Consider the following 27,977-nt stretch of genomic DNA (forward strand, 5'->3'; position numbering starts at 1 on the left):
ACTGATTTAAACCCATATTCTGGCAACTTCATAGTGAATATGTCAGCATTTTTTGTAATGTTGTTTTTTTTTTTTTTAATAAAAGAACACCAAATTATTTAGGGGGGCTGAACCCCCCACTAAAACACCTCTAACGACGCCACTGCTTAAAAGATCTAATGTGAATCAACCGAGCAAATTTGGCATGTTCGCTCTTGTTCAGCATACGTCAAAGCGACACTCCCCTCCGGATTCGCCAAACTGACTCAGGAACAGTCTACAAACGCCTCGACAATCAGTCGCTCCATACGCTCAGCCACGAGTTGCAACAGCCAAACCGACCTGGGATCGGGCCAACATATTTGACGCTCATTTAACTTCCTTTTCCTAAAACGCCTGCCAACCTGTGGAGCGTTTCAGTAAGGAAGGGTGTTGACGCAGCGAGCGGACGTGGATCCTCCTCGGAGCTCAAGTCGCATGTTCTTCCATCGTCTTCCTGATATTATCAGATCTTCGTTGCTTTGGAATCAAGCGCGTCAAGGGTGAGTCAAATAGGCACACGAGTTTGTATTGTCAGCGAGATCTCTTTCCTCACAGTCTCAACTTCGGGAAATCTCCATCTTGGGAGCATCTTAACTCATCTGGACATACTTCAGCATAGTTTATTGATGAGAACATCTTTGCCGTTTTGTTTTGTACAGTATAGTCATAAAACGCTCTGCTTGACTAACAAATATTTACTTTTTAATACACTAATAGGTATTTTAAAGTCTCGTTTAATGCTCAAACAAACGACACAATTATACGTATGTAACGTCAATTTAATTATCATTGAATCAACGAGCTGTGAGTGCCTTATCTGAGTTTGTTTAATCATTTTAATGTGTTGTATATTTTCAACACAAAAACTTTAATCTGCACATTAGTGATCCCCCTCTTACAGTAACTGTGTGTGTGCGTTTGCACGTACGGCCTTGTGTGCTCGCGCGTGTGTGTGAAAGAGCCAGCTGATAAGAGCAGTGCTGATAATATTTTGCTACTAGTGGCATGAGAACATGAATTTTTGTAAATATTAGGGCTGTCCCAAACGACTATTTTTCTCCAGATTAGTCAGCAGACTTTTTTGATGATTAGTCAACTATTCTAATAATTTTTTCCCCCTTTATTTATGTATTTATTTATTGTCACTAATCTAGCAATCAAATTTTTGTTTAAGCTTATCAATTCACAATAACATTTTGGAACACTTAAATTCTTTATTAAAGTACAAATAAACACGTAAATAATTATAATAAATCACAAATTAAGAATGAGGTCAAATGCTGATTGCAATTAATTAATGCAAAAGAATGGAATGTAAACAGATTCAGAACACTAGCTGTAACTTCACCTTTCCAATATGATTCAAAACAATTCAAAACAAAAAAACTACATATTAAAAATATGTAGCATTAATATTATACTACTACTGTATGTGGTGGAAAACACTCAAGTGACTTGAAGTTCCGCTCTGAGACACCCAGTTTGGCCATTTTTCAAAATTGTCCGATATGCATCATTGGAAAGTTTAAAATCTCAATTTTCTCGGGGAAGAAAATTTTGAACAGAAGGGCATTTTGAAAAAAAAAAAATTTTTTTAAACAGCAAAACACTGTCTGGAGGTGAGAGCACGCGAGAGCAGAATTACAGACACCATGACTTTAACGAGATATTATCGCGTACTTACCTTGTTTTGATCCAAAAACTCCATGTAGCATGTATCACTGAGTGTCAAGACACAGCTGTGAATGGTCACAACTGGATTTTGGGGGGATTTTATGGGTGAAACATGGTAATATAACAAGGGTCGCGATGCAGAAATCGCAGACATCAAGGAATGGTCGAGATTTTCTTTTTCATATATTTACGCTTATAAACTTTTTTTTTTTTTTCCTTTGTTTGGATAGATTATTTATCATCTGTCATATCGGAGAAAATGTGACAGTAACAAAAAAAATACAATTAAGAGATAGTTATGAGGTAAATATCTGTGACTTTTTTACAGACGCCATTTTTTTCATTGTGACATAATTTGTTTAAAAGTTTAAAATATGTGAGTGAATCATTTTTTAAAGTCGTTTTTTTTTTAAACGAAATATGAGACATCAATTAATGATTCTAAGCTAAAAACGACAGACATTTAGAATAATAGATATAATTAATTACCTTCGTTTTATGGCTGGGTTGAAACAAAAGCGGTTGCGCGATGTCTGTAAACAGGGGTTTCCAGGGTAAAACGGACAAATTAAAAACAGTTGTATATGGCGGAAAACACATACAAGGCTGAAAAAACAGTTTCTGCTCTTGCACCCCTCTTAAAAATAAACTGCTGTGTTTGAGGCAGAAAGAACTGTTGTATTTGATGGAACAATATGTCTATATGCTGACATAGCAGTTTCATGGCCCATTTAGCCCCCAAACTATTTTTAATTGGTCTGTTTTACTCCCATTTACAGACACCACACAACCGATTGTGTTTCAACCCAGCCAAAAAAAGAAGCTAATTATATTTATTATTTGAAATATCTGTAATCTTTAGCTTAGAATAATTAATTGATGTCTAATATTTAGTAAAAAAAAAAAAAAAACGACTTTAAAAAAATATTCACTCGCATATTTTATACGTTAAACAAATTACGTCACAATAAAAAAAATAGTGTCTGTAAATAAGTAACAGATATCTACCCCATAGCGAAAAAAATATAATTATGTGATAACATAATTATATTTTTTTCGTTATTTTCGCATTTTTTCCGATATTTTAGATGATAAATAATGGATCCAAACAAAGAAAAATTGAAAAAACATGTTTAAAAGGGTAAATATATGAAAAAGAAAATCTCGAACACTCCTTGATGTCTGCGATTTCTACATCGCGATCCTTGTTATATTACCATGTTTCACCCATAAAATTTGCCAAATTGGGGGTCTCAGAGCAGAACTTAGAGTCACCTGAGTGCTTTCCGCTATATACATACGTTATAATATAAAGTAAGTAAGATTCGTGCAGTCATGGAAAAAATAAGCAGGGCAGTGTTTCTATTTTTTTTTTTTTAAATCTCACACATAGTGGATAGTGGATGACCACGTGGGGTTGGTGGTGCGTCCCCTCTTCCCATCCCTGAAGGCCGGTTGATGGGAGTGCGGGTGCCCCGGGGTTCCACCCTGGATCCCGGGGGGGTGATGATGGCTCCTTTACTGGGGTGCAGGAGTAGGTATGGGCTGCGCTGACCCCCGCCTCGCCCACCCTCCCCTGGCTGGCTGGGTGGCGGCCGTAGCCCTGGGGTGGCACCCGTGCGGCTTTTCCGCTCGTCTGCTTGGCTGTCGCGTGTTTGGTTGGGCTCGCGTGCGGCTGGTTGTGATTGGGCGCGCTCGGGTGGGTCCTGGTCCTGGGATTGGCAGTGGGGCGTCATAGGGTCGGTGGCCAACGGGCTTACACTCACAAGGGATTCACACGATTACTGGGTTCTAGATCACAGTGCTGATTTGTGTACACTCTACCCCTCCCAATCACTTAGTTTATAGTCTCCTCCACCCCCCTCCCCTTCATTCCCTGGTCAACAGGCCCCCCCACATGGTGTCAACCGGAAATACATCTAGTTAACGATAGCACCAACATTAATAGTTAGTGTAGACGTTTCAATGTGTTTCTTGTTGTTGCTTTTCTTTCTTTTCTTGTGTTTCTTTTTTTTTTTTTATGTTCCCCATAACCCCTTCCTGTCAGCTGCTTTGTCATAATAAATGAGGTATGTTGAATGATCACAACATTAAACATTAAAACTGTTCAGACCAACCGGACACTTAGACTTCCATTCTCCGTGTCAAACAGCTGAACAGGAAAGGTTCAAAAAAATAAAAATGAAAAAAAAAATAAAATAAAATAAAAAATGAAAATAAAGTGTCTTCTTTTACTAAAATCACCCAAACATTTATAATTTTTTATATATATAAAAAAAAAGTGAATAGAAATAATGGTATTGTCCATAAAGTACTGTATGTCTTTAATGGTCAAATAAATTATGTATGGCTCGGCCAAATTAATACTCTCGATTATCTGAGGTAAATGTAAATTTTCTCAAGGATCATGACAATATTTGTCATTTATTTCTTGGATTAACTTAATCCAACAGAGCAGTTCAGACCACTATGGGATTTATTTTGATAATAATACAACATAAAACATGCTGCAGAACTACAAATCTTTGAAAAGGTGACTTTATAAAGTTGGCAACCCTACCCTCATTAAATGTCAGTTCTCTCGCACACAACTACATGGCTCACAATATTCTTTGATTACCTAAATACAACTCATTGCAACATTAAATAATTGCGGAACAAACAACTATAGTGTGAAATGCTGTTTCAGAAACAAAATACAAGCTTGAGGTAATGGGGACGTTACAGTACAGTACTGCCAATCCTTTAGTCACACACTCATCACACTCGCACTTAAATTGGCTTCAGATACAAATGCCGTAACATTAACACGTGATGTGTCTCGCAACCTACACGGAATGCGTCTTTTCAGACACAGGGTCATTTGCTGGAACAAAGACAGCTGGCTTCTTTTCAGACACGCAGAGTTTGCTGGCGCACTCGTTAGGAATGGACTCAAAAACTGGACATGGTTTAAACTCTGTACGACATAGTACCAGTGCATGAGAATCCATTTCGATGACAAAAACGGTGTTGAAGCTGCTTTATTTCACTAATGCCAGACATTGTAATTGCATGTTATATTCTGTACAATTTTTGTGAAATCAGGAAGGACAATTATTTGAATCATTGGAATGTTGAGAATCCTGAGTGCCTACCTGAACCTCCAGCTTGACGCATCCAACAGATTTGAGAGGCTACAGAATTTGTCGGTGCTTTAGCCAAACTGCTTATCTGACTCCGACGTGAATCACTACTTTTAACACATACTGTATATACAGTATTACTTTTTTAGATTATGTTGAAGTAATAAAGATCAATCACTGTACCCATCTGATCCATTCATTTGGTAAGTGACCAGAATAGACAATGAGATGCTCTCAATACCAACATTTGATTTAGCCTATAAAAAAATGCACGCCCATCTCTCACAACTTGCGGTTATAAACCATTGCGCCGCTCACCATCCCACTCAAAAGTTTAAAGGTGCACAATTTAGGATTTTCACTTCAGTTACTCATGAAACTGCCATAATATTTCAATAGACATTAAAGAAACATGTTTTTTGTTGTTGTTGTTTTTTAAAAATATTTTTAAAACGTTTCTTAATGGTTAAGCAGAGATTTTCGCATTTTAAAATGTGATTCATGCATCACAGTTTTTGTCGTTGTTTTGCTTCCGTGTTCATCATCAGCCAAGTTTCCAGTCTTCGTCTGGGTCGCCACAGCTCTGTACCATAAACTGCTTTAAATAAATAATAAATAAATTTGCTGCGCCAAATTTGACAGTCTGAATTATGCCTACCACCAAAAAAAAAAAAACAAAAAAAAAACATGGTTACGAATCTCAAAGAATTCAAGAAAACAATAGAATCAAAAAAAGATATGCATTCATTTGGTGTTGTGGTGGTACGCTATTTATATTAGTACTGTATATATGTATTCACTAATTGAAATTAAAATGGACGGACCAATTAAATCGTCTTTGTGGATTCTGTCAATGCTTTACCAAATTAAATATTTCTTTGCTAGTGTGCTTATACCCTGAGAAAACTAGCCCTCGTCAATTCGGTCATGGTGACATAGACTAACTTGGACCTCATATCAAGGCTCTTTTAATCATCATTACTAAATACTGGCATTGTTACATTGTTGAAAACATCTAGCATGAAAATTAAAAATAAGATGTACAGTGGCATGAAAACATATCTGAATCTTTTGGAATTTCTTATATTTCTGCACAAAATCACTATCAAATGGGATCTGATCTTTGTCAAAATCACACAGATGAAAAGACTGTCTGCTTTAACTAAAAACACCCAACCATTTATAGGTTTTCATATTTTAATGAGGATAGTATGCAAACATTGACAGAAGGGGGGGGGTAAGTGAACCATCACATTTAATATTTTGTGCCCCCCCTTTGGCAGCAATAACTTCAACCAGACGCTTCCTGTAGCTGCAGATCAGTCTTGGCTTTGACTTGGCCACTCCAGAATGTCTATTGTGTTCTTCTGAAACAGTTCTGAAGTTGATTTACTTCTGTGTTTTGGATCATTGTCTGGTTTCAGCATCCATCCTCTTTTTAGCTTCATCTGTCTGACAGACGGCCTCAGGTTTTCCTGCAAAACATCCTGATGAACTTTTGAATTCATTCTTCCATTAATGATTGCAAGTTGTCCAGACCCTGAGGCAGCAAAACAGCCCCAAATCATGATGCTCCCTCCACCCTTCTTCACAGTGGGGATGAAGTGTTGATGTTGGTGAGCTGTTACTCCCAAACAATTCAACTTTGGTTTCATCACTCCACAAAATATTTTGCCAAAACCTCTTTGGAGTGTCGAAGTGCCTTACATTAAATGAGCAACAATGTTTGTTTGTTTTTTAGACAGCAGTGGTTTCCTCCGTGAAGTCCTCCCATGAACACCATTCTTGGCCATAGTTTTACATATAGTTGATGTGTGCACAGAGATATTGGACTGTGCCAGTGATTTCTGTAAGTCTTTAGCAGACACTTAAATTAAATTAAATTAAATTAAATTAAATTAAATTAAAATTTAGTAATTAATTACTTTTTTAAAGTAAGATTAACAACTCTGTGTGTTAGGTATTTTTTACTCACAAATTCAAGGACAAATAGCGGACCTCTAAGTATGTATAGTCTCACACATCAAAAGTGGAGATTCATTTGTGGGTTGCTGGGATTTGAATGCACCACAACTCTTTTCAAGTGACCACAGAAGGGGGAGCTTTAGGGGAGGAAGGAGTGACAGACAGACAGCTTTTTCTTTCCTTTCCCAAACGAGACAGACTCTTCCTTCTTCTGTCCTTGCATGACTCCAGACAGAAAGAAAAGATGTGGCAAGGGAAAAGCACTCAGGACAGGACATTTGCTTTGACCCATATTTCTCAACATCGTTGAATTTAGAAACATTATGTACCAGTATACTTTGATTTGTTTAAACGGATTGCGAATACCATATTTTTTGGACTATAAGTCGCAGAGAGAAACACGGCTGTGAACCTACGGTCATTGTTTATGCTTGTAAAATATCTCTACAGAGGCAACGCCTGTGTGTATCATCTTTTCTGTTGTTGTTGTGTGTTTTCCTCCCGCGATCAGACACTTAGTTGTGAAGTTGTTTGAACGATGTGCTAATGCTAGCGAACGCATGCTAACCATTTGTGTCATTGCTGTAATAGCAGCTAATTATCATTTATTTACGTCGATGCGAACCTGTTTGGTATCGAGGATGAAATTGATTTGTATTATTTCTATTCTTAGTTTCACTCTTCAAATGATGGTGTCATAACGACGGCCAAAATAAAGTCAGCAAATTATACGGACGTCCAGCATCGTCATTTGGGAGTTTAGCTCACTGTATAGCCAGGACCGACCTGTAGCGTCCTTTCGTTGTTTATGCATCATATAACATTATCATGCTGTACACTTATTCAGCATGTTGTTCTCTATTGTATTTTTATTTTAAATTCCCTTTCAAGATGACATATCTGTTCTATGTGTTGGATTTTATCAAGTAAATTTCCCCAAAAAATGCGACTTCTACTCCGGTGCGACTTATATATGTTTATTTCCTCTTCGTTGGGCATTTTATGGATGGTGCGATTTATACTCAGGTGCAACTTATAGTCCGAAAAATACGGTACATCATTGAACTTCCTCTGATATGTGTTGCTCTATACACCTGGTTATAAGATTTTAACATCCAAAAAGTAAAATTAGGACTGATATGGATCATGTCAATGTGCAAACAATAAAACCTAGTCCATCAACATCATCATTATATTTACCATAAAAGTGTGAGTGACCTTTTTTTAATTTAAACATGCTCAATTAAGCATTTTAACTTGTATGTAGAGTAAAGTCAGTTGACGTTACTGTCAGTTTTTAGAGAATTTTCTCATTTTTTGGGGAATATTACAATTCTATACTGGTAAAACTCTGTTTTCAGAAGAGAAGTTATTAACTTAAAGACTTGATGCCAGCCCTACTGAGTGTGACTCACTGCCTTAGTATGCTCCACTCCCTTTTTCCCTCTTTCCTGACATTGCGTCCTTCTTAGTTTTCATTTAAAGCTGCTTTCTCGCTTTTATTCCCTGCCTCGATTGATCATTACCTTCAAGTTTGACACTTTTTTCAGTTATTTAATTGCATTTCCTATATACTGAAGTGTACATTGTGTAGTTTAAGTTCATCTTTATCCCAAGGTAAGGCTCAGGGGGAAAAAGCTGGAATCCAGTGCTTCTAATTTAGGAATGAAACATGCCACAGAACAACAGCTGTCCTTTGTAATGCACTACAGGAACACACACATGCTGACATACCGGTCCTGTATTTAAGTGGGTGGGCGTAAGGATGAAAAAAAAATAGAAGCAACAATGTGACCTGGACATTGAGCACAACACATTCCATAAATCACCACATCATGCACACGAGGAATCGTCAACATTTGTAACGCAGGTGCCAGCAATGTGGAATTTATTTCCTGCAGTCAATCAACATTTGTTGTTTGCTTATGTTTGTAAACGTGGCGTTGGTGATGGTGGTGTGGTAATGTTAACTCAGTCAGATGGGAATGAATACTTGTCAAATGTTTAACTGAAGGCCTTTTCTTTGGATTTACACATACAGTGGTATGAAAAAGTATCTGAACCTTTTGGAATTTCTCACATTTCTGCATAAAATAACCATGAAATGTGATCTGATCTTTGTCAAAATCACATAGATTAAATACAGTGTCTCCGCTCATATGCGTGGCTGTCGCGTGTTTGTTGGGTGGCGGCTGGATGTGATTGGGCGCGCTCTGGTGTGGGGGGCCCCGGTGCCGGGATTGGCGATGGGGCAGCGTAGGGTCGGTTGCCAACGGCCTTACACTCATAAGGGATTCAGATGATTACGGGTTACTAGATCACTAGAGCTGATTTGTGTACACTCAACCCCTCCCAATCACTTATCTTACAGACTGACCCACCCCCCTCCCCTACTTTCCCTGTTCAACGTCCCACCCCTGCATGGTGTCAACCAGAAACACATCTAGATGACAATAGCACCAACATATTCATAGTTAGTGTAGGCGTTCAATGTATTTCTTGTTGTTGTTTGTGTTTCTTCTCTTTCTTTTCCTGTGTTTTTCTTTTTTCTGTTCCCCATAACACCTTCCTGTCCGCTGTTTTGTCATAATAAACGAGGTATGTTGAATGATCACAATGGGAATATGTCATACTCTTAATGTGAAACATTAAAACCATTCAGACCAACTGGACACTTAGACTTCCATTCTCCGTGTGGACAGGTTTGAAAAAAAATAATAATAATTTAATTTAAAAAATTAAAATTAAAATGAAAATACTGCGTCTTTTTTTTAATCTAAAATCACCCAAACATATTTCAATGAGGATAGCATGCAAACAATGACAGAAGGGGGAAAACAGGTAAGTGAACCCTCAGCCTAAGGAGACTTAAAGAGCAATTGAAACCAATTTTTCCCAAACATTTCATTCAGGTGTGTGCCCAATCACTGAAGAGTGGTTTAAAGCTGCCCTGCCCACTATAAAACACACCCCGGATGATAAATGTCTTGATGAGAAGCATTGTGTGATGTGTATCGTGGCTCGGTCAAAAGAGCGGTGTGAAGACCTGCGATCAAGGTTTGTTGATTTGTATAAAGCTGGGAAAGGATACAAAACCATTTCTAAAAGTCTGGATGTTCATCAAAAAGTTGTCTACAAATGGAGAGAGTTTGCCACTGTTGCTTCTCTCCCAAGGAGTGGCCGGCCACCAAAAATGAAGCCAAGAGTTCAGCGCAGAATACTCAGAGAGGTAAAAAAGAACCCAAGAGTGTCTGCTAAAGTCTTACAGAAATCACTGGCACAGCCCAATATCTCTGTGCACACATCAAATATATGTAAAACAATGGCCAAGAATGGTGTTCATGGGAGGACTCCACTGCTGTCTAAAAAAAAACAAAAAACATTGTTATTCGTTTAATATTCGCAAAAAAGCACTTGGACACTGCACAGTTCTGGTCAAATATTTTGTGGACTCATGAAACCAAAGTTGAATTGTTTGGGAGTAACACACAATGTCATGTGTGGAGGTAAAATGGAACAGCTCACCAACATCAACACCTCATCCCCACCGTGACGCATGGTGGAGGGAGCATCATGATTTGGGGCTGTTTTACTGCCTCAGGACCTGGAAGACTTGCATTCATTAATGAAAGAATGAATTTAATAGTTTATCAGGATGTTTTGCAGGAAAACCTGAGGCCGTCTGTCAGACAGTTGGAGCTAAAAAGAGGATGGATGCTGCAACAAGACAATGATCCAAAACACAGAAGTAAATCAACTTCAGAATTGTTTCAGAACAACAAAATACACGTTCTGGAGTGGCCAAGTCCAAGTCCAGACATTAACACTATTGAGATGCTGTGGCATTACATAAAGACAGCAATTCATGCCAGACATCCCAGTAATCTGACTGAACTACAGCAGTTTTGTAGAGAAGAATTAGTCCTGATCGATGTGCCAGACTCATCAGCAGCTACAGGAAGCGTCTGGTTGAAGTTATTGCTGCCAAAAGGGGTGGCATAAAATATTAAATGTGATGGTTCTCTTACTTATTTTTCCCCCTTCTGTCATGCATACTATCCTCATTAAAGTATGAAAACCTACAAATCTTTGGATGGTTTTAGTTAGAGCAGACACCTTTTTCATCTGTGTGATTTTGACAAAGATGAGCCCACATTTGATGGTGATTTTCTGGAGTGGCCAAGTCAAAGTCCAGACTTGAACCCCATTGAGATGCTGTGGCATGACCTAAAGACAGCGATTCATTCCAGACATCACAGGAGTTTGACTGTACTACAGCAGTTTTGTAGAGAAGAATGGGCCAAGATTAGACCTGATCGATGTGCCAGACTGATCTGCAGTTACAGGAAGCGTCTGGTTGAAGTTATTGCTGCCAAAGGGGGGGGCACAAAATATTAAATGTGATGGTTCACTTCCTTATTTTTCCCCCCTTCTGCCATGCATACTATCCTCATTAAAACATGAAAACCTACAAACCTTTGGATGGTTTTAGTTAGAGCAGACACTTTTTTTCATCTGTGTGATTTTGACAAAGATTAGATCACATTTGATGTTAATTTTATGCAGAAATGTGAGAAATTCCAAAAGGTTCCGATACTTTTTCACACCACTGTACAATATTTACTTACCCCTCACTTTTTTCTGCACACCTGATAATTTGCATAGCAGGGGATAGCCATAAAGCGATTAGTCATGCCTGGAAAGTGAGGCATAAGGATAATATATTGTAAAAGAAAAGGTGACTGTTGGATGCCAGATTAGTGTAGTAAAATTTCTGAACCAGTAAACACTCTTGGTTAAAATCTTATTACAGTAAATCGACGTATTAAACATGGACATTTGGACAGCCTTAATGTTACTTAAAATCCAGTGGTAGTGAAGTTGAGTTTGGGTCGAATGAAGTCACTTTTCCATAACTGCCATGTACTGTACATTTCAATTCAGCATGCTGTAGCATGTTTGATAGTAAAATGGTAGGCAATAATCCGGTTTGTGTTTTCATTTCGGGGTGTGTCAGGCCAGTGTCGATAGCTGCACAAGCTCCTCAAACAGAGGGACATTGTTGTTTTACAGAGTGACATTGTTGGTTACACGGTGTATCTTATCAGTGAATTCACTCAAAAATAGTAAACATAGAACATTAATGTATGACATCTAACATTGTTTCTTGCTCTTTGGGCATGTAACGAATCACAAGAAGAACACTTTTTTTTGCCTGAGGTTGAGGTAGGCAATAGTTAAGTTTTGCTATGGTGTGAGCCAAGGAAGGGCTATAGATAAAGGGTACAATCATTCATGTTGACACAATGAACAAAGGAGACAGAAAATGGAAGAAAGAACAAAATGCTACAGTTAGGTAGAGCAGCAATGCAGAGTGAGAACAGAAAAAGTCTTGATTAACCGACAGTATCTCATCAGGACAGTGGGATTCTTGGACCAAGGGTATGACGAAGTAACCTCAAATGTGGCTGGTCACAAACAACTGTTTTATTAAATGATAGAGAGCCCAATGAATTTAGTTATTAAAAAAACATATTTCAATATTTCATACTTTTTTGTGTGTTTACATTTTACTTTTCAACAATACACTTGATGTAATAGTTCACATTTTCAGACTTGTTGGTCCTATAAACCAAACCAAACCAAACCAATAAAAGCTAAGTACAAACTTATTATATATATATATATATATTCGGAGGAATAGTTTAATTTTGCTGTAACTTTTTACACATACACATATGTGACAGTTTTTGTTTCATAATTTTTCCTGAAAAATTAACAACAAGGTTTTATAATGGTGACAGATTGATTGCGGAGCCTGATTATTCAGAATCTGGGAATATATTTTAAAATCAGAGCAAGTCTGAAGTGATCTGAGACTGTTTCCACCGATCCACTGAATTCAAATGTGCAACTTGAGCTCTCGCCTCCAGAAAGCTCCACCTTGAGCTAACATTCAATTGATCTTTAAACAAGAGTGGCAGGGCGCCATCATTTCTGCACCACCCATCCCAAGCACGTCTGTGTCCTCATCCCTTGTATCACACACCCACTTACTCTTTTAGTTCTATCACCTTCAGTTAACCCCCTGAGCCCTCTTTTTTCTCCCTGCCCTTCTCGCTCTTATTTCAGTCACAGTCATCTCCTGCTCATCACGCTCCTCCATTTGTCTACTCTCTCTCCAGAGGTAAACCGTCCTCTTGTGGTTGTTGGCTTGTTTCCCCTCCTGGACATTCCTGCTGCCTCGTCGTGGGTTGCCGTGGAGAGGCACCAGGAGAGAAGCACTTGCCCTGCTTTTTTTTCATCCTCTTTTCTGCCAAGCTTCAAATACGAGTAGAAGAGCCTTTTTTTCTCATACTCAGTGATCATAAACATTCCTTGTTGACAACAGTGGCGTTGTTAGGCCTATCTGAAGCTCCCCTAAAATATTCTCAAGAACATCTAAATAATTTGGTGTTGTTTTATTTAAAAATAAAATACAAAAAAATGCTGACATACTCCTTATGGAGTTGCCAGAATATTAGTTTCAATTAGCCCTGTCAAAATTATCGCATTGACGGGCGGTAATTAATTTTTCTAATTAATCATGTTAAAATATCTAACGCATTTAACGCATGCGTGGAACGACCCACTCACGCATTGCCACGAACAGACTACATTATATTGAAAGCTAAGAGGAAGAGACAAGCGAGTGGAGTGGACACAGGCATTCATTGGAGTCGTGCTACTTATTGGTATAAGCTTTGGCATCTCCTCCACAACAATTATAACTATTGTGGCGAGCGATGTGGGAAAGAATAACAGGAGATGATCTTTTCTTAACACCCTGAATTTAAAACAACGCGGAGAAGATATACCATTTGCAGCCACCATTGCACCATCATGCATTTGGGCAGTTAAGAACAGTTAAGTCGCTACAGTATCATTTAGTTAAAGCACAACAAAAATAATATTCCTATCTCTCAAAAAAAAAAAAATGTTCACAAAAAGAAAAGCGCTCAAAGAGAACTGACATTCCCAATCAAAATAGCTATGCATAATAATACTCAGACTTTGGTCAAACTCTATTCAAACATTTTGTTTAGCTCAACACATACACTAGATGGCAATATTTAGTCACAATATACAAACTATCAAAATTACGATAACTTGTCCTCACATTTATATTTTAAGAATGACAAGTCTTTCTATCCGTGGATCCCTTTCGCAGAAAGAATGTTTATAATGTTAATGCCATCTTGTGGATTTATTGTTATAATAAACTAATACAGTACTTATGTACAGTATGTTGAATGTATACATCCGTCTTGTTTTATCTTTCCATTCCAACAATAATTTACACAAAAATATGGCACATTTTAGAGCTGGTTTGAATTGCGATTAATTACGATTAATTAATTTTTAAGCTGTGATTAACTCAATTAAAAATGTTAATCGTTTGACAGCCCTAGTTTAAATCAATAATCATATAACCTATCATTATTAACTTAAATATGATCATAAATCTGTCAGTTTCCCTTCACTTCATAAAGTAAGGTAGAGCGCCCCTTCAGTACGTCATTATCCAATCCATTCCACTTGTTCATGTAGAGAACGCCCACATCACAGAAAATTCATTCCGCGTTTTACCTGTGACCTTGTTGTTTTGCGGTTAAAAGTTACATCCCAGCTCTAAAATAACACCGCTACTTAGTTACTACTTGCTAGTTAGTCTAAAATGCATTGTGAAGGTCCTAGTTGTTTATAGAGTTAAGTGTGCACTCATTTTACCATTATCTTTGGGGTGACTTCCTTCTGGAGTATCAGCTGTGTTTCTCACTTTACGCATAGATGAATACAGGAGCTGAGCTAATTCACATATGATTACCATCAGTGGATAGTCATAATAATGCACTAATAATAATCAATCCACCACCTTTATTGACCTGTAGGAGTCAGAGAAGAGTGATAGACCGATTTGCCACCCTTGAAATCAAACGGCATTCTTAGAAACTTCAATCTACCAATAACTTGCAATGTAGCCATTTTTTTCTGCTGTTCTACTGTATGTAAAAAAATCGACTGAAACGACAACAAAATAATAATAATAATGAAAAAATTACCTGTCTTTGTTAGCTGTTTGTGAAGTTTTGTGCTTGTATGCTATGTTCACTTACATCCTGGTCATGTCCTGGGGGCTAAGCCACCCCGTTCTTAAAACCTAGTGACGCCCCTGGTTGACAATAGTGGCCTTCAGCCTGTATTCAAATGTTCCTGTAGATTACAGAAACCTTCCCTAATACAGAATACCACAGTGCATGTTTACATATGTTATCATAGAAGTTAAAGTTCGTAGGTATGTATGTGGTGCAAGGAAACAGGCCCAGGTGTATTTACTCAGAGCCTTTAGTGGAAAAGTGTTCTTGTGGAAAATCACTGCAGTGATGCAGAACATGTTTGTGTTACCTTCTGCTGCGTTATGGCAACGCTGCATGGACACGGAGCGACTGAGAAATGCTGCGGGATCTAATTGCAGTTGTCATAGTACAACCTGTTTGGTAATAGGGCAAAAAAGCTCAAATCGATCCATACATTCATTATGGAGACATTTGGAAATGGGAGTAAGATACAGACAAGAATAACCTTTCCTTCAGAGGTTAGTGCAGTTTAACAATGTTGTCATGGATTTCTCTGTCGACAGTTAACTTATAAAAAGAAGTATTGGGAGCAACAGATTATAGCAGCCCTGTTGGGACATCAATTATTATTCATTGTAATAAACCAAGGTAAAAATAAAATAACCAAAGCTTTTAGGTGGCTGCACTGTAATGCATTACACTGTCATTGCTCCATCAAGAACAGATCAGATTCAACATTAGTCTCAATGTGAGAGAATCAGCCATTTAAAGTACAAATGTCTTGCCTTAGAGACACACAGGTGTAATGACTGTTTGGTATTGGTATTGAGACTTATTTTTTCATCCTAATTGGCTTCTTGGTATTGCACAAATATTGACAATTATTGTGATTATTGGAACCACTGTTACTGGAGAATGAGATAATATCAAATTCCACACTAAAACACAACTATGCACTTCCTTTGAACGGCAAATGTGCTGCAGCTACAAATAAGGATAGCATTAATCATTATCATATTAAAAGTGAAAGGGAATTGAATATTCTGGCGTGGGAACAATGAACAAGGCATTTCAGTTCTGAATAGCCAGCATCAACACAACAGCATAAATCTAATGAGCCCCCAAAAAGTGATGACACAGTTTTGGAGAACTCAAGAATTATGAACAAACCCGTAAAGGGGATTAATAATAAATGAACAAAAGTTAGTCATTTATCTTCACGCATTTCTTTATGGCACACAATGATTGCAGTCAGTTGTCACACTTATTTATTGTTGCTAAAACTGTGTTTGTACCTATCTCTCTCTTATATATAATAAATATATTTGTGTGTTGCAGGTAAAACATCAGCAAGCCTAAAGATGTCAACGATCTGTGCTTTGGTGTTAATGACAAGTGAGTCAAATTAATGTACAATTATGCAATCTAAGATTTGCCAGAAGAATTGAGTATGAATAATTACAGTATAAGTGAATAATCTGCAAAAAGTATTAAAACATGAAATGAAATGTTCCACTGAAAAATAACATTGGATCACCAGGTCTTATGGGTGCCACACTATGTAAATGATGCCAGAGTTACTTTAAAAAGTCTCTTGATTACTTTAAGTGAGGGAAGCTGTGACAAGTCTGCTGTTTGCTTTTTCTGAAAGGGATTTTCTCCATTTGACATTTTGGAAAGGTGTAATATTGTGCATTTTGCTATAAAGTCTTCCCCAAAACAATATTAACAGGACAAAATGTGTTTCATAAATATAATGCCAATATGTGCTTCTTTCATCTCTTGCAGCCCTCTCCCTGGTTTTTGCGGAGGAACAGAAGCGTAAGGACACATGACTTATTGTTTTTTCTTCCCAAAAAATGTTTATTGTCAGGGTTTAATTCAAATAAACTCTGTATTTGAATCGAAATATGCAGAAAATGCACATTGCAGTATCTATAAAGGGGTGGTCAATCATTTAATGAAGGAATCAAACTAGGCTACAGAGGATGTTTATTTCACATTGCACTGTAATGTTCCTGCATGTATTTGAATCGTTTAGAAGTGTGCCAGAAAACTTCCGTGACTGTTGTCACGATTTATGTAAAATTCAAACTACAGGTTTTCTCCTTTATAGTACCGTAATTTCCGCTGTATAGGTCAAAACTGACTATACTGCCGCACAGCACAAATTTCTCAAAATTTAAGAAAAAATCCATACACGCTCCACACACGACTATAAACCACGTGTCTATGTCTTAAAATGGGATAGTTATATATACAAATGTTGAACATTTTAATTTATACAGTGCCCTCCATAATTATTGGCACCCCAGAAAAAGATGTGATTTTTAGCTTCTGATAAAACATTTTTTAATTCAAATAATATGGGACTAGACATGTGCCTGTTACCGGTTTCTCGGTTTACCATGGTGTGAAAACGTCGCGGTTTCAAAACCACTAAAATTTTCTGTCATACCTTAGTACGGTATTCGCTATTTTTCATGTGCCAAAATGCAGCCGAAGTGGCTTGGTGCGGCACCGCTCACCCCTTCCCGTTTGTTGCCGTGAGTGTCACTAAACAGCCAGCAAACCCAAAAACAAATCCTCCAAACACAAGGCGTACTTTTCTTCAATTTATTGAGCTCTCAAATCATGGTGAAATATACAAATAAATACATTTAAAACGCTGTACAATTGTATTTTTCCACATGTGATTACGTTCAACAGGATAGCAGTAGCTCCATTAAAAAGTTCGCCAAAAACAAAACACACATTTTCCTTTCAAATTCAATATACAAACTAACTAAAACTTACAAAGACGAATGTTAGCCTAGGCTAAACTGGGAGAGCAGCTTCTTTTATGTCTCACAGCCGCTGAGTGAGAGAAAAGCTTGAATGCAGGGGGGAAAGAAAAAGAATCGCGTCAAAGATCGCTAATTGAGAGAGGAGGTCTCACTCCTCACTTTTTTTTTTTTTTTTTTTTTTTTTAGATGAAACCTTTCCTCAACAATATTTACATTTTAACTAATTTATAAAACTAACATACATTTTTAACTAACTTATTAACTTATGAATTCTTTGTTCTTTTTAACACAAAGGCATGGCATCATGTAGACTAGAGTTGACACAGTGGCTGAAAATGGCGAAACTTCACTTGAGCTTCCCCCCTCAAAAAAAAGTCATACAGTATATATTTTTAATTTTATTTAGAAGTGTTTTTACTTTTTATAGCAATTATTTTGTTCTTACTCTAATATTGAGCAACTTGAGCTGTGGCTGTGGGTATAGTCTAGGTCAGGGGTGGGCAAACCGGTCCTCGAGGGCCGCAGTGGGTCCTGGTCTTTGTTCCAACTGACCCAGCACAGATAGTTTAACCAATGCGGTTTCAGCAGAAATGAGAAGCACCTGACTGCAATCGACTGATTGCACTTGTAAAACAGCAGATTGGTGAAAAGGTGTCCTCTTAATGGGTTGCAACAAAAACCCGCACCCACTGCGGCCCTTTGTGGAATTAATTGCCCACCCCTGGTCTAGGTTCTATTTATTTTAATTTTATATAATATTTGTTATTTTTTGTTAATTTATTTATTTTCACATTATATTCATGTTCCAATTTGCAAATATGTTTTGAAAAAATCCTGTTCAATGGATTTTTTTTTTTTTTTTTAAACCCATACATCTCAAAATTTTGGAGCTATATTGCAATACCGTGATACCGTGAAACCGCAGTATTTTTGCTCACGGTTATCGTACCGTGAAAATCTCATATCGGCACATGCCTATATGGGACTTTAATGGAAAAAAAGAGAAAAATCGAACCTTCAATACAAGTGCATTTATTCAGTGTGGGAAAAAATCCCACATAAAGAAAAAATTATTTGACATCAAATAATGTGTGTCACAATTATTAGCACCCGTGGTGTTAATACTTTGTACAACCCCCTTTTGCCAACAAAATAAGGTCTGGGGACTGAGATGGCCATTGGAGGAGCTTGATTTTGTGTCTGGTGAACCATTTCTGTGTAGATTTGGCCATATGTTTAGGGTCTTTGTCTTGCTGAAAGACCCAGTGACGACCCATCTTCAGCTTTCGGGCAGAGGGCAACAGATTTTGATTTAAAAGGTCCTGGTATTTCAAAGCATTCATGATGCCATGCACCCTAACAAGGTTCCCAGGGCCTTTGGAAGCGAAACAGCCCCACAGCATCACTGACCCACCCCCATACTTCACAGTGGGTATGAGGTGCTTTTCAGCATGCGCATCTTTCGTGGCACGCCAGATCCACTTAGAGTGTTTGTTGCCAAAAAGCTCAATCTTGGTCTCATCTGACCAAAGCACACGGTCCCAGTTGAAGCCTGGGACCGTGTGTATTTTTGTGTGAAAAAAAAAAATATTAGAAGCTAAAACACACATCTTTTTCAGGGGTGCCAATAATTATGGAGGGCACTGTACATTAACCAATTTAACATCATCATCTGAGTGTGTCTTCTGCATGCAGCGTACTGTAGAGGAAGCCACACCACAAGTCCCACTCTTCTTCTCTGAAGAAGTCTGAAAGTTAAAAAACTTAACTAAAAAAAAAAAAAAACTACACTCACTAAATTCAGAAAAAATATACAAATTAAATCCACTTTACGTTGACCTGTATGCTTACAGCGAATGAAGTCCTCTTAAATATCCCCATGAAAGGGTATTTGACTAACTCAGGGCTAACTGCGATCAGTCAGCTCACTGTGGCTATCTGCCCTCTTTATATGTGTGAAAACAGCCAAAACAACCTTAAACCGTTCTTCTGTGATGGCAAGTATTGAACGGAGCCTTGGTCAGCAAAAAGGAAGGAAAAAGGTTTTATTGTCCGAAAATTACAGTAATCCCGCTGGAATCTAACACATTACCCAGCCTTCTCTACTGTCTTGATATCTTCCACATACAGTAAATAGCTTACAACGGAGTAAGATTAGGACAATATGGATGTTCCTCCAGAAAGGGCAATGTTGTTCTCAGCCAGGGATCCTCAGACATTCATGTCATTGTAAATAGGTGCGTTATTAGAAGGGCTTTCCATTCTAATTGTTCACAAAAAGTACATTATTCGAGGACACGTGTGCAAACAAACAACCTCACTGCTGGCTAAAAGCTGCATTGCTATTTAAACTATGTGTGATGGCTTTTTCAGTCTTGCAGCAATGATCGCATTTGAATAAATACTGAAATAAATTGTGTTTTTAATTTTTGAAATTACTAGTAAATAATGATATTTTCTCTGTGTATTGGTCTAGATACAGTGTCTATCATAAGTATTCACACCCTTGCATGTATTCCCCTTTTATTACATTTATAAATCAACAATGGTCAAAACAATTTGGGGATTTTTAACCCAAAACTTTTGGGGAAAAAAAAAATAATGTCAAAGTTAAAACTGAATTTTCTTTCTTGGCGGAAACTAAACAAAGCAATTATTTTTATTTAGATATTTTTGTTTAATTGCCATTAATCTGTAGAAATCTGTTTTCACTTTGACATTACATTTAACATTTTGTGTTAAGAAATGCTAAATTGTTTTGACCATGATTGATTTATGAATGCAACAAAATGGGAAAACATCCAAGGGGGTGAACTATTATTTAATTATTATGCTTATTCACGTTTGAGTTACTATATTCAATATAAACATTTTTCCCCAATGATCTGTTCTGAGAGGTGCAACTCCACTGACAATCCAGTTTGTTTCCTGAAAAGAATAATCCTTCATTTAAAAAAAAAAAAAAAAAAAAAGGAAAATTACTCCAAAACCGGATTACACAACAAATTATTGTATTCTTTATTATTATTTATGAGGCTTATGTTCATATAGAATCTGCACCTAATCATGAATTGCATAAAGCTTCAATGTACTGCATTTTTCATTTGTTCTTTAACTTTTAATATTGTCATTATTGTTTTATCAATTAATTATCATTTTTATGTATGGGTTTGATGAATACGTGTCTTGAGCACTTTTTTGGAAGTAAGGTGGAAAAGCGCTATATAGGTATAACACCATTTACCATAATACAATTATGCGCCAACAAAATAGGTTCAAGGTCATTAGGCACAACTAGAATTTATACATAAGGTGCACTGGATTATAAGGCACACTGTCAATTATTTAGGAAAAATAAGGATTTAAGTGTGAATTAAAAAAAAATTTGGTAAATATAAAATACATATAAAATGTGTTTTTATTCTGCGGGATCTAACACGTATCAGATTTTTTTTTTTCCCCTCCTTTGTCCAATAGTCATGCAACACGTGGACCCAATTTCAAAATAGTAGTGCTCGTACATACCTATTTCCTTCATAAATTACCTTGTGGATTTCTAAAAATAACTAAGATCTCTGGACATGCTGATTGATCCTCCGGCGCACTTTCCCCAAGGAAAATTTGTATTTCGTATTTTGCATTTAGATATACCTACTGTGACAACAGTCCTGGAACTTTGTTGCAACATCTTGTATGTCATGTACTGTACCTGATGCTCATACCAACTTTGTTTCTCTCTACAGCTGAAGATGACCCATTCACTTTTGGTAAACTCTCTTGCTTTCCTAAAATTCACTAAAAATCAATATTTAGTTCCTAATTGTGTGCATGATTTCTACAAATAGGCTTTAAAACAGGAGTGCGCAAGAAGCTCAGATAGTGTGTCTCTGTGTACGGCGACAATGGATTGCACATAGGCCGCTCTTGATGGTCAGATGTTTGTCTTTGAATTGCATTTGGCAGCTGTTCACTGCAACTCTTAGGAAGTAACAATAAAAGGGGTTGATGCAAGAGAAAGAAGCTATGAAAAAATAAAGTCTTCCAAAGTTCATTAAATTGTTAATCCTGTTGTATTAAAAAAAGCACTGCTTTTATGAACTGAATACCCATTATAAGATTGAACACAAATGAACACAGCACTTGACTTTTCAGGAATTCTTCTTGTAGAGGGCACAAGACTGTAAATGCCAAATGATCAAAAGTCCATCCATTAAAATACATCAAGAATTTTCGTCAAAATTAAAGCTCGATTTTTGAGAAAAATGCTTTTGCCTCATCTTATGGAAATTCTATCCGGCACAGACTACCACAGACTGCGTGTTGGAGGTCTGATTCTAGCAGCTGTCCTTTGTCTCATTGGAATTACCATCCTGCTCAGTAAGATACATCACACAAAAATGCACACAAACGTGTACAGTGGTACCTCTATTTAAGAAATTCATTGGTTCTGGAAGTAGTTCTTAACTTGAAAATTCTGTAAGTAGAGCCGCGTTTTCCATGTAAATGCCCTAATGTGTTCTAAGCCCCGCCCCTATAATGCAGAAAATGCATCAAAATATGTAACAAATACATGTTACATTACAATACATGTTAGATTATTGCACATTAAACATAAAATTGTAGTTGTGCATAATGTTAAAAAACAAGAATAAAGAATAAAAGTTAATTCTCTCATGTAAAGCTGTTGGAACACAGGGGACGAATGAAGAGAACGCTGGGATACACACATACACATACAGTAGAGGTCCCTCTTAGCCAATTGGATGCCAGGAATGCTAGGCAATAGCCCATGGCAGAGCAGCTATAAGCAGTGTTGTTAATCTTACTTTAAAAAGTAATTAATTACACTTACAAATTACTTCACCCAAAAAGTAATTGACTTACTCAGTTACCTCAACATAAGAGTAATTAGTTACTTAGCAAAGTAACTGACGTTACTTCTCATGTTCTACACGTCATTACATGATCCATTTGATAACGTCTTTCACATAAAATATGTTTATAGTAACTTATTGTATTGAACTGTCATTTTCATTCCCAAAAAAAAAAAAACATAGGTCACTTTTTTTTTTTACAATTTTTAAAATTTCACCTATATAAGAGTGTAATGGTACACAAATTTTAACTTTCAAATGCTGTGAGAAAGAAGGCTTTTTCCTGTTATAATGAACCGTGACTTGTGTGTACCGTCACACCCCTTATATACTAGTATATATTTTTTTCAATATCCAGGAGAGGCTTGAATCTCTTCCCTGTTCTATCTTTACTCAAGTTGTTTTGATTAAAAAAAAATTTTTTTTTTAAATCACGCACGGTTTATGAATAAGTCATTCAAGAAAAGTTTAGGGCAAGTGACTATTTTTGGTCATAAAAAAAACAAAAATTATTATTATAATGTAGCATCTACAAAGACAACGCCCACTTGGTGAAGATAATGCATACTAAACACAGTAAAACAGTCAATTATTTTCAATTAACTGTACCCACCTGAACGCCACGAAGTGTATGTAAAAAGTTTCCCGAGCGTTTAACATGACGCTCGCCAAGCTAAACGCTAATGCTAGCGAGAACGCGAGTGCTCTGCTAACACTTCGAGCCACCTAGCATCGCGTTTGCAACAGCGTCACAACCCCTTTCCCCTCCTCCCATCTCCCACTTTGCTGTCTCCGTCTCTTAGACATTTCTCGCGTCATTCAACCACCGTAGTAACTCATAGTTGCGCACGCCTTTACATTTTCATTAACTGGACAGCGTTGCAAAGATGGGAAAAGTAATTAATTAGATTTCTCACTACTGACAAAAAAAGCGCCGTTAGTAACGCTGTTATACTCTAATGCCGTTATTAACAACAGTGACTATAAGCATGTTACGCTCACTTTCCTAGTCCTAGCCATGCCGTATTTTTGCCTTTTTATATCCTCAAATTTCTTTCTTAAAAAAAGACTAAATATTTTCCTATTGAGGGGTATCTTAACCTGAAAATTCTGTATGTAGAGACGTACTTAAGTAGATGTATCACTGTAATAAGAAAAGTCATAAAAATGATTACTTTAAATTGTTATTATTTAACAAACATTAGGATTTATCATTAAAAGCCTACACATTTATCTTGACACAGGTGGCCACTGCAGGTGCAAGTTTAAGCCGGACAAAAGGTGACGATTTCACCTATGCATGTAAGGTGGTTAAAAAAACATAATAAGGTGCCTTGTCTGACTGTCTGTGCTCTTCTTTCAGCAGGAGGAGGGCAGGAAGCAACACGCAGGCAATGCTGAACGACCAAGGTAGTGTATTCAGCAAGCAGATACAGGGAAAAAAAGCTTCAACCTAAATTTGTGTATAACACTTGTATAGCTAAATTCACCAGACCAACAATTTGAGGCTCAAGTTTGACATCTGACTGGTTAAAGAAACTGTCCTAATGCTAATGTAGTTAGTTAGTTAGTTAGTTAGTTAGTTAGTTAGTTAGTTAGTTAGTTAGTTAGTTAGTTAGTTAGTTAGTTAGTTAGTTAGTTAGTTAGTTAGTTAGTTAGTTAGTTAGTTAGTTAGTTAGTTAGTTAGTTAGTTAGTTACACTGCTGGCCAAAAGTATTGGGACCCCTGCAATTATGTCAGATAATGCTCTATTTCTCCCAGAAAATGATTGCAATTATAAATGCTTTGATTGTAGTCATTTATTTTGCTTGCAATTAAAAAACACAAAAGGGGAAAAAATTAAATCATTATCATTTTACACAAAACTCCAAAAAAGGGCCGGACAAAAGTATTGGCACCCTCAGCCAAATACTTGATAGCACAACCTTTAGACAAAATGACTGCGAACAACCGCTTCCGGTATCCATCAATGAGTTTCTTGCAATGCTCGGCTGGAATTTTAAACCATTTTTCTTTGGCCAACTGCTCCAGGTCTCTGATATTTGAAGGGTGCCTTCTCCAAACTGCACTTTTCAGATCTCTTCACAGGTGTTCTATGGCAGGGGTCCCCAACCTTTTTTGCACGACGGACCGATGTTAATTGTATTTTTTTTCACTGACCGGTGTTCTGACAAATTTTGCAACCCATCAAAAATTGCAACGATGCGGTTCTGCGCATGCCCGTAACGTTAAACATAGCCGCAAAATGCGCAAATGCAGCGATTCCAAAGTAAACACTACATACTTTCTTGAAAGAAAGGAATATTAACTTACGTTTGATCATGGAAGGACTTGTAGAAAAGTTCTCCTCAGATAAATCCTGCCATTTAAGCTGCACACAACTACACACCGCTCTCACCATTAACGACTTCGCCTTGTTGTTAAACACAAGCCCGCTTCACAAAGACACGATGTTGGAAATTGTAGCAAGGTTTTCAATGCTCTTGTAGCGATGTCAGGATATTCCAGAATGACTTTAATCCAGAACCTCGGTAGAGTTGTTGTCTCAAATGTACGCTTAATAAGGTCGCCGTCATTTGCGATCTCTACAAGTTGATCTTTCTGTTGCACAGACATGCTCGAATCACTTGGTTTATTCACAAATGGGTCAGGAATCCGCTCCTTCGCAGTTCGTGGCTCTTCGAGGTTGTAGGCTCGTCAGGTGCCCTTTTCGCCGTAAAAATATCTCCAAAGACGTCTGTTTTTCAGTCATCTTCGCTCGTGTGAGGGCTAATTATTTCCGGGAACAAATGTGCTGTGCCCGCGGCCTAGCAATACGTTGTTGTCGAGGACAAGCGCACATAGATATATTATATACACAAAGAAGATGTACTGCTAGCGGTCCAATCAATGGATTTCTATGACAACATTTTAATCTATCCCGTAGTAATATATCTAGAGTAGACAGAGATATTTGTGTGTTAAGCAGGGCACAGGGTTCATTCAGCCAGAATGCGATCTTTATTGAATTATTATTTCTGTGCGGCCCGGTAGCGCCACGGACCGGTACTGGTCCGCGGCCCGGCAGATGGGGACCCCTGTTCTATGGGATTCAGGTCTGAACTCATTGCTGGACACTTTAGAAGTCTCCAGTGCTTTCTCTCAAACCATTTTCTAGTGCTTTTTGAAGTGTGTTTTGGGTCATTGTCCTGCTGGAAGACCCATGACCTCTGAGGGAGACTCAGCTTTCTCACACCGGGCCCTACATTATGCTGCAAAACTTGTCGGTAGTCTTCAGACTTCATAATGCTATGCACACGGCCAAGCAGTCCAGTGCCAGAAGCAGCAAAGCAACCCCAAAACATCTGGGAACCTCCACCTCGTTTTTTTCCTGTAAATGCTATGTTGATGCCTTTTCCCAAAAAGTTTTACTTTTGTCTCATCAGACCAGAGAACATTCTTCCAAAACGTTTTTGGATTTCTCAGGTAAGTTTTGGCAAACTCCAGCCTGGCTTTTTTATGTCTCTGGGTCAGAAGTCGAGTCTTCCTGGGAATCCTACCATAGAGTCCCTTTTCATTTAGACGCCGACGGACTGTTGTACCCTCGGACTGCAGGACAGCTTGAAATTTTTTGGATGTTAGTCGAGGTTCTTTATCCGCCATCCGCACAACATTTCGTTAAAATCTCTCGTCAATTTTTTTTCCCGTCCAAAGCTAGAGAGGTTAGCCACAGTGACATGGGCTTTACACTTATTGATGACACTGCCCACGGTAGACACAGGAACATTCAGGTCTTTGGAGATGGACTTGAAGCCTTGAGACTGCCCATGCTTCCTCACAATTTTGCTTCTGAGGTCCTCAGACAGTTCTTTGGTCTTTTTTCTTTTCTCCATGTTCAATGTGGTGCACATAACGACACAGGACAGAGGTTGAGTCAAATTTAATCAATTTTAACTGGCTGCAAGTGTGATTTAGTTATTGCGACCTCCTGTTATGTGCCACAGGTAAGTAACGGGCTGTTAATTACACAAATTAGAGAAGCATCGCATGATTTTTCAATGGGTGCCAATACTTTTGTCCGGCCCTTTTTTGGAGTTTTGTATAAAAAGATAATGATTTCATTTTTAATCCATTATTGTTTGTGTTTTTCATTGCAAGCAAAGTAAATGAAGATATTACTACCAAAGCATTTGTAATTGCAATCATTTCCTGGGAGAAATTGAACATTATCTGACAGAATTGCAGGGGTGCCAGTACTTTTGGCCAGCAGTTTAGTTAGTCAGTCAGTCAGTCAGTCAGTCAGTCAGTCAGTCAGTCAGTCAGTTAGTTAGTTAGTTAGTTAGTTAGTTAGTTAGATTTTTGGGCAAAAAAATAATTGAGCTTCTACATACAGTTTTGGGCTGTGTATTTACTGCACATACTGTACAGTATATGTAATATGACAGGGCACTCCATTCCTGCTGAAATATTGACAATTTTATCACCCATTCACCATCCTGCCAAAGTCTAAAGTTCTATTTACTCTGCCCATCTGTTTGACTGTGAATGGCCTCCCGTCACACACGCTGATACAAAGTGCTTAATTATGGCCACCGATGACCTGGTCCACTGTGTTCAGCAAGTGGTGTCTGGTAGAGAGGCAACCAGTTATTTATTAGGTGAAAGGTCAATGTAGGGCATACTTTACTACATTTAAAGCAGATATCGAAGTGAGAAATATGAAATATTTATACGTTTGGTCCTATAAAAGCTGCCTGTCGTGCCATTTGTCTGCAGGTCGTGCCTGTGATTGTTAGAATTTGAAGACTGCAATGACTTCATCAAGTCAAATCCTGTGGAAGCGGCATCATTTGAGAACCAAGTAGAGGGGATTTTCATTGTTAAAAGCATCAGGAACTTGTAGGTTGTGGGCTTGTTCGGATTTATTTGTGACTGACAACTGTTCTGTGGCCAGCTATTTCAGGCACTTGCTTTACAAAACTCATGTACACATACACACGATAATGCTTCTATGTCATTCAATTAAACTTTTTTTTTTAAATGTGTCATAGTTATCCATCAAATTGGGTTAAATGTTTCAAATGATTTAAATGTAAACATGTCTTTTACACAAGTACCAAAATAGTTTATTATATGTCATGTTAATGTATTTCACTACTCTGTATTATGTAGGTAAAATGTAATGGTAGGCATTAGTTTCATATTGTAAGCAGCTTAACGCAGGTTTCATTTATCCTTGTCAAATACACAAAATTATAATTTTTCATGCGTTACCATAAATTGAGAGTTGTGTTAGATAATTGCCGGTTATCTTTTTAATTTTACTATATAATATCTGTGAGCAACTTCATAGACGTCAATGTTCTGAAAATGTCACCGCCATGTTTCAATTAAAGATGTGTTGAAAGCCAGTTTCATTTGTACAATATATTTAAC

The 27,977-nt window shown here is 37.5% G+C and overlaps 1 protein-coding gene across 2 annotated transcripts; it reads left to right on the forward strand.

Moving 5' to 3' along the window:
* The first annotated feature begins 254 nt into the window (after window positions 1–254).
* Window positions 255–27,948, forward strand: LOC130915028 (FXYD domain-containing ion transport regulator 3-like). Of its 2 annotated transcripts, none has more exons than XM_057834704.1 (8): window positions 255–521; window positions 16,241–16,297; window positions 16,691–16,723; window positions 21,432–21,455; window positions 21,991–22,065; window positions 23,807–23,843; window positions 23,929–23,972; window positions 27,318–27,948. In XM_057834704.1, the coding sequence occupies exons 2-8, from the start codon at window positions 16,264–16,266 to the stop codon at window positions 27,335–27,337; spliced, it is 267 nt and encodes an 88-aa protein (XP_057690687.1). In that variant the 5' UTR covers window positions 255–521; window positions 16,241–16,263; the 3' UTR covers window positions 27,338–27,948. The 2 variants fall into 2 exon arrangements, with proteins under 2 accessions (XP_057690687.1, XP_057690686.1); XM_057834703.1 differs by having other exon boundaries at window positions 269–521; window positions 23,926–23,972.
* The last annotated feature ends 29 nt before the right edge of the window (window positions 27,949–27,977 follow it).

The sequence above is a fragment of the Corythoichthys intestinalis genome, chromosome 4, assembly GCF_030265065.1.
Source record: "Corythoichthys intestinalis isolate RoL2023-P3 chromosome 4, ASM3026506v1, whole genome shotgun sequence".
Lineage (NCBI taxonomy): Eukaryota > Metazoa > Chordata > Actinopteri > Syngnathiformes > Syngnathidae > Corythoichthys > Corythoichthys intestinalis.

Bases quoted from the DNA above. Each gene is read 5' to 3' on its own strand.
- LOC130915028 (XM_057834703.1), top strand. From the start codon at position 16,264: ATGTCAACGATCTGTGCTTTGGTGTTAATGACAA. The intron at 21,456-21,990 runs GTAAACTCTCTT...TATCCGGCACAG, and splicing joins AGATGACCCATTCACTTTTG to ACTACCACAGACTGCGTGTT. The intron at 23,844-23,925 runs GTGACGATTTCA...CTCTTCTTTCAG, and splicing joins AAGTTTAAGCCGGACAAAAG to CAGGAGGAGGGCAGGAAGCA.